The sequence below is a fragment of the Mobula birostris genome, chromosome 19 (assembly GCF_030028105.1).
Source record: "Mobula birostris isolate sMobBir1 chromosome 19, sMobBir1.hap1, whole genome shotgun sequence".
Classification (NCBI taxonomy): Eukaryota; Metazoa; Chordata; class Chondrichthyes; order Myliobatiformes; family Myliobatidae; genus Mobula; species Mobula birostris.
Window position 1 is genome coordinate 10,196,424 of NC_092388.1, and position 12,219 is coordinate 10,208,642.

General features: G+C 41.2%; 1 protein-coding gene across 5 annotated transcripts in view; it reads left to right on the plus strand.

Annotated features, from left to right (window-relative positions):
• The window catches only part of jazf1b (JAZF zinc finger 1b), a 249,902-nt gene extending 237,998 nt beyond the window's left edge, over window positions 1-11,904 (plus strand). For 3 of the 5 annotated variants that reach the window (XM_072283206.1, XM_072283207.1, XM_072283205.1), the window contains one exon: window positions 9,766-11,904. In XM_072283206.1, the coding sequence (XP_072139307.1) occupies window positions 9,766-9,942 (177 nt within the window). In that variant the 3' untranslated portion in view covers window positions 9,943-11,904. The remainder of the gene's footprint in view (window positions 1-9,765) is intronic. The other 2 variants (XM_072283203.1, XM_072283208.1) reach the window with 2 other exon arrangements.
• Window positions 11,905-12,219: the final 315 nt, after the last annotated feature.

Sequence of the window (12,219 nt, forward strand, 5' to 3'; positions counted from 1 at the left end):
AAGGCCAGAGAAAGAGTGCGGAGATATTGTCCTGAGGGTGGAGGTCTTCATTTGCATGGATAAATTGTAGGAGCTGGGTTGGGTTCTGCGGAGCATAGATGTTTGAGAGGTAATTTAGACCATTAGACTTAGGAGCAGAATTAGGTCATTTAGCCCATCGAATCTGCTCCACCATTCTATCATGGCTGATTTAATTTCCCTGTCAACCCCATTTTTCTGCCTTCTCCACATAACCTCTGACACCCTTACTAATCAAAAACCTATCAATCTCCACTTTAAATATATCAAATGACTTGGCTCCAGAGTTGTCTGTGGCAATTCGATGGAGTTTAAACATTATGAAGGGTCTAGAGCAGGGGATCCCAACCTTTTTTTATGCCATAGACCCCTTCCATTAACTGAGGGGCCTGTGCACCCCAGGTTGGGAACCCTGGTCTAGGGTCTTGACCCACCTTTCTCAGCCTTTTTGCCCTGGGGGAGCCCTTGAAATAATTGTCAAGTCTTAGAGAACCCCTGCATAAAAATTATTAAATCTACAGTTCAAGGTACATTAGCGAGATTAGTAAGTTGCAGATATAATAATTCAAAAATAATTGTCAATGCTCTTTTGAGTAGAGAATTAACTTTTAGCCAGCCTTTCTTGAAAAAAGGTAGTTAAGCTTAACTTAACTTTCTTGAAATGAACTTATCTTCCTTTTCATAAATTTTAAAAATTCATAAGACAAACATAATAAATTTCTGTTAAATAACTGGCTTAAGCCAAAATGGAATGTAATTTTTCTCAAGGTAGGCTCAATAGATTTAATACTTTATACTTTATTGTCGCCAAACAATTGATACTAGAACGTACAATCATCACAGCGATATTTGATTCTGCGCTTCCCACTCCCTGGATTACAAATACTAAATATTAAAAATAAGTAAATATTAAAATTTTTAATTATAAATCATAAATAGAAAATAGAAAAATGGAAAGTAAGGTAGTGCAAAAAAACCGAGAGGCAGGTCTGGATATTTGGAGGGTACGGCCCAGATCCGGGTCAGGATCCGTTCAGCAGTTTTATCACAGTTGGAAAGAAGCTGTTCCCAAATCCGTCCGTACGAGTCTTCAAGCTCCTGAGCCTTCTCCTGGAGGGAAGAGGGACAAAAAGTGTGTTGGCTGGGTGGGTTGTGCCCTTGATTATCCTGGCAGCACTGTTCCGACAGCGTGCGGTGTAAAGTGAGCCCTAGGACAGAAGATCGGTTTGTGTGATGTGCTGCGCCGTGTTCACGATCTTCTGCAGCTTCTTCCGGTCTTGGACAGGACAACTTCCAAACCAGGTTGTGATGCACCCTGGAAGAATGCTTTCTACGGTGCATCTATAAAAATTAGTGAAGGTTTTAGGGGACAGGCCAAATTTAAATAATTGTAAACTGATTTTAATTAATGCTATTTACAGCATGAAAATTTATTGATAATGTTGAATAGTAAAAGTACTAAAAACCATAAGCCAAAGTAATATGAATGGAAATATAGCCTAAGACACAATTTTATACAAGACTTTGGAAAAAACATTTTCTTACTAAGTGACATGATCAAGCTCGGATAAGAGGGCTAACATGTGAAACCTGTGCTTGTTTTTTGATGCACAAATACTCAATTCTGGGTCAAACTTAAGATGAGCACACATGGATTTCACCTTCATCTTCAACTGAAATGAGACGATCTCCAACCTTGCTCTTGATGCTTGTTGAACAAGAAAAAGCTTGCTCACACGTGTAAGAAGTTGAAAACTGCAGCAATATGTCCATTGCTTTCCTGAGAATGGCAGGATACTCTTCCTTCACAGAAATCCAGAACTTATCCTGGGGCAGGTCAGTACAGCTCATCTTGAGTGCATGATCAGACTGCATCTCACAAAGTACTTCCTCTGCTCTCAAAGTCAAGTTCTCAAGCTGAGCAGAAGATTCAGAGAAAGAATCCCTCACCCAGTCATTCACTTGTGTTGAAAGCAAGGAAAAATACTGTTCAATTTTGTTCTGCGGTTCTTTCACATGATTTTCAATAAGACTCGAGACTTCCTGATCCTTCCTCACTCTCAAGCCCAAGCAGCAGTGGAAACATTTCAAGATTTCCTTTTGCAACATGATTTTTACGAAGATTCAGTTTCCTTTAAATCCAACTATTTTGTCACTTGAAGTCAAAACATTTTCTCCATGGCCTTGCAGAGACTTGTTCAACTGGTTCATGTGATGAAAATATCTGCTAAGTTGGCTAGTTTCTGCAACCATTCTTCACCTTCAAAACACTCAGCAAAATCTGGTCATACTATTTCCTTGAAAGTACTCTTTCAGCTCACACCCTGTTGAGAATAATTCCTTTGCTAAGCCACCAGATTTCTGTATGTAGCCGGATATTAGTGTGCTCTTTGTCCAGGTTTTCACACAGTTTTTTAAAGTATTCTCGAGTCTTTGTTTAATAAAGTTAACCGTTTTTGTAGCATCATCCAGAACTATTTTCATTTCATCTCCAAGAGTTTTTGACATCAGCATCCCTCTGTGAAGAAAGCAGGATGCTGTGACGTCAGGATTTTCTTTTTTTTTACAAGAGAAACAACCTCTCATGGAGCCAATCACTGATGGGAATATTTAATCGTATCCATTGAGAGTACTGCTGCTACACGAGTCAACTACCAGTACAGGTAGCAACACAGTTGCTCCAAGACAGACCTTTTGTTTCCAGATATGAAGACAAAACGTTAAACCTATCTTGGTCTTTGCTTGTTTCAGGCAGCTCTTTGCATGAGAAAGTGTTTTCTTGAATTTCACCATCATTTACGAACCTTACAAATGCTACATTTGTGAAACCTGTTGAATTATCAACCTGGATAAAGAAGCTTTTGTTTTTCAGTTTATCACTCAAACCCTCTTCAGCATCATGTGACATGTCATCAATACGACGACTTATTGTACTATTAGAGAGTGGCTGCCTTCTCACCGGAACTAAAATCTTCAAGAGCCCATTCTCAAGCTACTATATGCGGACAACTGTGCTTTTCTTATGCACACAGAGGATGTAATACAGGCTGCAGTTTCAGTTCGCCAAGGCTGCGAGGGCTTTCGGGTTAACAGTCAGCCTGAAGAAAACAATGATCCTCCATCAGAAGCCCTCACGTGGCGTTTACAACCCACCTCGGATCACCATTGATGACCACTCTCTCCCCATGGTTGAGCAGTTCACCTGCCTGGGCAATCTACCTCTCCAACAACGCTATGATATTAAGGGACATTGTCAATCGACTCACCAGAGCTAAGAGTGCATTCGGACACTTCCAAAAACGTGTAGAGAACCACCAGCTGCATCTGTACACGAAAATCCAGGTGTTCAGGGCTGCCATCGTCACAACACTAATAATATGGCTCCAAAGCATGGTCTTGTACCAGACGCAAATCCGGTTGCTCGAGCGCTTCCATCAGCGTTGCCTTCACTCCATCATGGGAATCAGCTGGCAGGGTCATGTCTCCAACAACAAGGTCCTGGAGAGGACTCAACTTCCAAGCATTGAAGCCACTTCACTGCTCAGGCAGCTCCGCTGGCCAGGTCACCTGTCCCGCGTGGACAACTCCAGGTTACTGAAAGCAGCACTCTACGGAGAACTCTTTCAGGGCGAGTGAGATCGTGGTGCCCTGCGCAAGAGGTACAATCACCAACTTAGGCAGCAGCTTAAGTTTGTGACACACTGCTGGAGACGCTGATCCATGAAGCAGCCAAGGATTTTGAGGAATCCCGAAGAGCAACTGCTGAGAAGAAGAGGGAGATGCAGGAATGATCCTCCTGCCCAAGCGCCCGAATCCCAGTTGTTATTTTTTATAAGGCGCATTTCTAAGTTGTTTGCCACAGACTAGGCACAATGGAATAGGACAACTTGGACCACCAGTCCATGTAAAACACATTGATAAATAGCTTTCACTGTAAAGACAGACTTTTTTTTGTGTCATTGTTGCACTAGTAGGCAGTGAAATGACTCAGAACTGTAATTCAAAAATCAGACGATCAGACCTGTCATGCAAAACACAGGAGTTAATAAAATATAAAATGAGTGAGTCTATTCAATGCTTGGAAAACGCACTTCACGCTCCCGATCAGGCTACCGTCCTCCCCTCAGTGCAATACAGCACTCACCATCAACCTGCTATCCTCCCCTCTATGCAATACAGTGCTCACCAGTTATCAACGGCCTCCCCTATCTTGCATCAAAAGCTGAGAATGGACTCAACAGAATAAACACAGTCATACTGCACCCTGACATTCTAGTCTGAGAGACCTCTAATGAGGTTGCTAGTGGGTCTGCTGAGTCGCTGCCCTCCACTGAGATGGCTAGCATCGCGCTTTGCATGAAGCTCGAAAAACAATGTCTTTTTTTAAATCACGATCTTTCGTGGAACGCCAATTGAGAAACCCTGGTCTAGACTCTAGACAGAGTGAAACAGAGATTGAGTGTATGATGAAAGAAGGCTGCATCATTTCAGAAGACTTTCAGACAGATACCTGAAGAAGAAAAAGACACAGTAAGAACCCGCCCTTGCAGACTATACACATACCACATGGAGCCAAAAAAAACACATTGTGTTGTAACTACAAACGATAGGTGGAAGAACTCAGCAGGTCGAGCAGCATCTCTGAGAGGAAAGAAGTAGTCAACATTTTGGGCCAGAATCCGGCGTCAGGATTCGGAGTGGAGAAGTGAGAGATAGCCAGCACAGAGACGAGAAGGAAAGAGACAAGAAAGAAATGTGAAGTGATTGGTGTACTGAGAGCAATGTAACATGACAGGCAAGTAGTGTCAGGTAGAGAAGATAAGGGAGGTAGGGAGGGTGAAGTTGTAAACCTGTGAAAGGTGAATAATAGATGGAGGTGGACAAAGAGAGAGGAGGGGAAAGAAAAACCCAACAAATGGAGCAAGGTGGGCGGAGAGAAATGTGAAGATGGGAAACGGCTGCTGGAGGGAGATATGCAGAAACATCAGTGACCACCTCACCTCTCCATTCCCAGTGTTGATGCATCTCCTTGATCCACAACATCAGCATTGTCTATCCTCCCACCGATGATGGTCGACCCGCTGAGTTCCTCCAGCAGATAGTGGATTACCCCAGATTCCAGCAGCTGCAGTCTCCTGTATCTCCTGAGTTGTAATAACTCTGATTTTCTACTGTCGGTGTAATAAAGAGAATCAAATTAAATGTTTATTCTATTAAACTGGGGATACGTTAGAAAAATTAAAAAGTGGCTCGAAGTCAGCTTCTACTTCATTGTTGTAAGACTATGAAAGAGTTCCCTAGTACAATTATTTAGACTCATGACCACTTGATCTACCTCATTATGATCTTGCGCCTTACTATTTACCTGCACTGCTATTTCTCTGTAGCTGTTACACTTTATCTTGCATTGTTATTGTTTTACCTTGTTCTCCCTCAATACACTGTGTAATGATTTGATCTGAATAAACAGAATGCAATACAAGCTTTTCACTGTATCTCAGTACATGTGACAATAATAAACCGGTACCAATGCTTAGGCTGGTTGAGTAGTTTGCGAATTTTTCTTTCAATTTGGAATAACACTGGAAATTATATTTTTTAAGACCATAGACATAGGACCAGAATTAGGCCATTCAGCCCATCGAGTCTGCTGTGCAGGATAGTGTGTTGCCTCCCAGGTGCTATGGTCCAAGATGTCTCTGAGCGGCTGCAGAATATTCTGGAAGGGGAGGGTGAGCAGCCGGAGGTCGTGGTACATGTTGATACCAAAGACAGAGGCAGGAGAGCAGTAGATGTCCTACACAGTAAGTTTAGGGAGTTAGGTGGAAGAGCAGGACCTCCAAGGTTCTATTCTTGGGATTACTCCTGGTGCAACAACCTAGGGAAGGTCAGAACAGGAAGATAGCACCAGACGAATGAGTGGCTGAGAAGATGGTGCAGGGGGCAGGGTTTCAAGTTACTGGATCATTGGAACTTTTTCTGGGAAAGGGGTGATCTGCACAAGCGGGAAGGGTTGCACCTGAACTGGAGGGGAACCTATATCCTGGGAGGGAGGTTTGCTAATGCTATTGGGGAGGGTTTAAACTAGATTTGCAAGGGGGTGGGAACCGAAGTGAAGAGGCAGAGGATGGGGCTTTGGCAGCTTGTAGGGAGTTGGTGAGGAAGGAGAATCAAATGATAGGGCAAAGATGCACTGAGCCAGACGATTTGAGATGTATCTATTTTCATGCAAGGTGTATTATAAACAAGGCGGATGAACTTGGACCATGGATCAATATGCGGATCTATGACATTGTGGCCATTACAGAGACTTGGATGCCTCAGGTGCAGAATCGGCTGCTGAGTGTGCAAAAAGGGCGGGGGGGGGCAAGAAAGGTGGGGCTGTGGCACTGCTAATCTGGGATAGTATGGCTGCAGAAAAGGAGGAAGTCATGCTGGTGGAAGTCAGAAACAGGAAGGGGGCATTAACTCTACTGGGTGTTTTTATAAACCACACTCACCCAATAGTAACAGAAATATCGAGGAGCAGATGGGAAGGTAGACTCTGGAACAGTGCAATAATAATAGGGCTGTTTTAACTTCCCTGATATTGACTGGCATCTCCTTAGAGGAAAGAGTTTGGATGGGGTGGAGTTTGTTAGGTGTGTTCAGGAAGGCTTCCTGACACAATATGTAGATAAACTAACTAGAGGAGAGGTTGTACTTGATCTGGTATTGGGAAGTGAACCTGGTCAGGTGTCAGATCTCTCAGCAGGAAAGCATTTTGGAGTTGGTGATCACAACTCTATCTCCTTTACCATAGTGTTGGAGAGGGATGGGAGCAGGCAGTTTGGGAAAACATTTAATTGGGGTAGGGGAAAATATGGAACTTGGGAGCAGATGTTCTCAGGGATACAAGGCTGAAATGTGGCTGAAATGTTCAGAGAATATTTGCATGGCGCTCTGCATTGAGGCAAGGAAAGGATGGTAGGGTAAAAGAACCATGGTGTACAAAGCATGTAGAAAATCTAGTTAAGACGAAAGAAAAGCTTATGAAAGAGTCAAGAAACTAGTTACTGTTAGAGCTGTATAAAATTACATGGTTGCCAGAAAGGAGCTTAAGAATGAAATTAGGAGAACTAGAAGTGCCCATGAGAAGGCCTTGGTGAGCAGGATTAAGGAAAACCCCAGGGCATTCTACAAGTATGTGAAGAGCAAGAGGATGAACCGTGTGAGAATAGGACCAATCAGGTGCAATAGTGGAAACGTACGCATGGAGTCGGAGAAGGTAGCGGAGGTACATAATGAATAGTTTGTTTGAGTATTCAACAGGGAAAAGAACCTTGGCAATTGTGGGGATGACTTACAGAGGATTGAAATGCTTGAGCATATAAACATTAAGAAAGAGGATGTGCTGGAGCTTTTGAGAAGCAGTGTTAGATAAGTTGCCAGGTCCAGACGAGATATACCCCAGGCTGCTGTGGGAAGCAAGGGGGGAAGATTGCTGAGCTTCTGGTGATGATCTTTGCATCATCAATAGGGACGGGAGAGGTTCCAGAGGATTGGAGGGTTGCAAATGTTGTTCCCTTGTTCAAGAAAGGGAGTAGAGGTAACCCAGGAAATTGCAGACCAGTGAGTCTTACTTCAGTAGTGGGCAGGTTGTTGGAGAAGATCCTGAGAAGCAGGATTTATGAGCGCTTGGAGAAACATAATCAGGGTTGTGATAGTCAGCATGGTTTTGTCAAAGGCAGGTCATGCCTTACGAACCTGATTGAATTATTTGAGGATGTAACAAAACACATTGATGAAAGAAGAGCAGTGGATGTACTGCATATGGATTTCAGTACGGCATTTGATAAGGTTACCCAAGCAAGGCTCATTCAGAAAGTAAAGAGGCATGGGATCCAAGGATACCTTGTTCTGTGTATCCAGAACTGGCTTGCCCACAGAAGGCAAAGAGTGGTTGTATTCTGCATGGAGGCCAGCGATGTTCCAGAGGGATCTGTTCTGGGACCCTTCCTCTTTATGATTTTCATAAATGACCTGGATGAGGAAATAGAAGGGTGGGTTAGTAAGTTTGCTGATGACACAGAGGTTGGGGGTGTTGTTGGTGGTCTGGAGGGTAGGTTACAGCGGGACGTCACTAGGATGCAGAACTGGGTTGAGAAGTGGCAGATGGATTTCAACCCAGATTGAATTGAATTTATTTAAATCTTACGTCCCTCCCACAACGAGGGAGTAAAAATATTTGCATTATCACTCCGTTGCAATTTACAGACATGTGAATATAAAAGTCTAATGGCTTGTAGAAAGAAGCTGTCCCGTAGACTGTTGGTCCTGACTTTAATAAGTCTGAAGTGGTTCATTTTGGTGGTCAAGTTTGAAGACAGAATATAATATTAACATAAGACTCTTGCAGTGTGGAGGATCAGAGTGATCTTGGGGTCTGCGTCCATAGGACACTCAAAGCTGCTGCACAGGTTGACAATGTTGTTAAGAAGGCCTATGGTGTGTTATCTTTCATCATCTGTGGGATTGAGTTCAAGAGCTGTGAGATAATGTTACAGCTATATAAGATATTGGTCAGATCCCACTTCGAGTACTGTGTTCACTTCTGGTCACCTCACTACAGGAAGGGTGTGGATACTATAGAGAGTGCGCAGAGGAGATTTACAATTGGAGGGCAGCCTTATGAGAATAGGTTGAATGAACTTGGCCTTTTCTCCTTGGAGCAACGGAGGATGAGAGGTGACCTGATAGAGGTATATAAGATGATGAGAGGCATTGATCATGTGGATAGGCTGAAATGTCTTAACACAAGGGGGCATAGTTTTAAGGTGTTTTGAAGTAGATGCGGGAGATGTCAGAGACAAGTTTTTCACACAGTGAGTGGTGTGTCATTGAATGCACTGCCAGTGACGGTGGAAGAGGCGGATACAGTAGTGTCCTTTAAGAGCCTCTTAGGGTGCATGGAGCTTAGAAAAATAGAGGGTTATGCGGTAAGGAAATTCTAGGCAGTTTCTAGAGTAGGTTACATGGTCGGCACAACATTGTGGGCCGAAGGGCCTGTATGTGCTGGTTTCTATGTTCTACCCCAGCATGGATGATTTCAAAGTAAATTTATTATCAAAGTACATATATGTCATCAAAAACAACCCTGAGATTCATTTTCTTGCGGGTATATTCAATAAATTGATACTAGAATAATATCCAGAGTAGAATAATGAAAGACTGCACCAACTGGGCATTCAACCAGTGTGCACAAGACAACAAACTGTACAAATACAAAAACAAAAATAATAATAATAAATAAATAAGCAATAAATATCGAGAATATGAAATGAAGAGTCCTTGAAAGTATTATCCTTCTCTACCCCATTGTCCTGCCTTCTTCCCATAACTTTGACACCCTTTCTAATTAAGAACCTGTCAACCTCTGCTTTAAATATCCCCAATGACTTTGCCTCCACAGCTCTTTGTGACAATGAATTCCACAGGTCCATCCCCCTCTGGCTGATGAAATTCCTCCTCATCTCCGTTTCAAAAGGATGATGTAGGACCCCCTGGTCCTAGACTCCCTCATTCTAGGAATGCTCTCCACATCCACTCTATCTTGGCCTTTCAGTATTTGATAAGTTTTAATAAGATCCCCGCTCATTCTTTTAAATGAGAAGAATAGATGATATGGTTTAGAACTGTGCTCAGACTCTTTAATTTTGTGCCTTTTAAATGGAATTGCAACTTAATTCTGCTTTGCTTTCTCAACAGAATGTAAATGGTATAAAATACCATGCTAAGAACGGGCATCGGACCCAGATACGCGTCCGCAAACAGTACAAATGCCGCTGTGGGAAAAGCTACAAGACTGCACAGGGTCTGAGGCACCACACCATTAATTTCCACCCTCCAGTATCTGCTGAGATCATCAGAAAAATGCAACAGTAAACATATATGTGTAAAATCTATCCTATATACATGCATACATAAATATGTATATTTGCTGGGTGGGCTGTAACAACAAATCCAGTGCTTCACCGGCAATTGCAAACCAAGACATCCTCTGTAGGATGGGTTCAGCAACCTTTCAAACACTACTAGTTTCAGCTTTTTTAAAGTGTGTGCTTCATTTTATTTGTATCTTTTAGAATGATGTATCTTTGGACTGTAGGCAACATGCTTTTGTACACATGCTCATAGTACCTACAATCCATTGTTTTACATAAGGTGCTGAAACATTTTGTCAAGTTTATATGCTGCCAATGTTCACATTTCATTATGTTTATATGCAGTGAATCCATTGACTTATTTTATAACTGTTGTATCTTCAATGAGTTCTTTTTATAATTTATAATTTTATTGCCTCGATACATAACCCAAAGCTGGCTGACCAAAGTGGACCCTATAAGATGTAAAATGCTTCTGATTATTTTGAAGATGCTGTGGGAGGTTTAACATCCAGCGTTAGTGTAATATAGGTTATCTATCTGGCTGCCTATTATAAATCTTTCCTAATTTCTTCATCCATTGTCTACAAAAATAGATTTTAAAAATAATAGAAAGATACGATGTGCTTTCAGTCTGAAAATCACTAACTTCTTTCTACAGATATCTTTAAAAAAATCACTTATTTCTTTCTATAGACCTAGTTTTAAAGTAACTCCACCGTCTGCAACTTGTTCCAGGCATCATTATAACCTTTTGGTTCACATCAGCAAGCATTTCTAACTGTCAGTGTGGAGTAATTTTGTGCATATTTAGTACAGTAAAGATACATCGGTGTGGGAAATATGTTGACGTTTCCGCTGTATGTAAAACTACAAATTTACAAATTTTTATTAAAATTATTAAATGAGAGAGAGATGTGCAGGGGGCTTTGCACATTACTTTTTCAACAAAATACATATTTTTTTTTAATTTTCCCCCCTTCCCTTCCAGGAAATATCTGGTAATTTGTTCTTTTAAAATATATACTTTTCCTGTTAAATACCACTTTGATACATTGTTCTGTCATGTGGAACTGAACAGCTTTGTCCCAGTGGATGAAGTTTATAAGCACTTTGTAGTTACTTGTTGCAAGTAGAGTTAAATATTTCTCTGTTGCCAATTCCTGCAACCATTGTGCCTACATGTGCCTGTGGTTGTCAAGAAAAAGCATATTAAGGAGGTGGTTAAAGGATTTTTTTTTAAGTTAAGCCTCCTACTTATGGTTACTGTATTTTTTTCTTTGAATTCCTCTTGTATTAATAAGCTCATCAATGCCTTTTAACTGAAACTCACTGCATTCCATCTGTAATAGTTAAGCTTTCAACATGGTATCCCAGTGCCGCACTTGAAGTACATTGGCCTTTCCAGCCTTACAGATGGTGAAGTGTTCGGCTCATAGAGCAAGGATAAAATTTGGACCTTTCTAGTCTCGTTGGCTTATTGACAGGAGATCATAATAGTGTGTGACCTTCTTGGTACTGCTCAAATAAAAATGGAAACAGCATTTTGGATGTCAAAATACTCATAAACTTGTCATCAATGCATGTAAATTCTTGATTAATAATTCCAATAATTACTTTCTACAAGTATTTACTTCTACCTTGTGGCAGTATTAAGAAACATATATTGATGGGGTTACTTTGTTGTGTATAGCAAATTGTATCGTCAAGTCTGTAAAGTGCGCTCTAAATTATATTTTTCATATGTTCTATGGGGAGGACATAATGTTACTTTATTGGAAGTAAGGTTGAGGTGTGAGCAATTGAAGGCAACCAGATAAATCACACACAAAGCTGCTTTCTAACTGTAAGAAGTCACAATTAAATAAAAATTCCTTTGAATTAATAACTACTTGTCACATCTTCATAACAGTAATGTTTACTAATTGTGGTTTCAGATTGCACAATTCAAGATTTCTTAATGTCATTTCCAGTACACAAGTGTATAGGAGAATGAAATAATTGTTACTCTGGATCTGATGCAGCACAAAAAAAACAAAATAAAATAAAAAGACAATAAATATAAATACATTCGATAGCTTATATACATAGAACAATTCATATGTTCATAAAGTGACACTAAGAAAAGAGTGTGTTTAAGGTGACTGACAGGAAATGGTAAAGTGGTGGTTGGGGATGTGGCGTGGTGGGTTAGTGGGTAGAGGTGGTAATTGGGATATTCCACTTGCATTTTCCCTCTGATTATGGGGTGAAACATATCAGTGCTCCCTTGCTATCC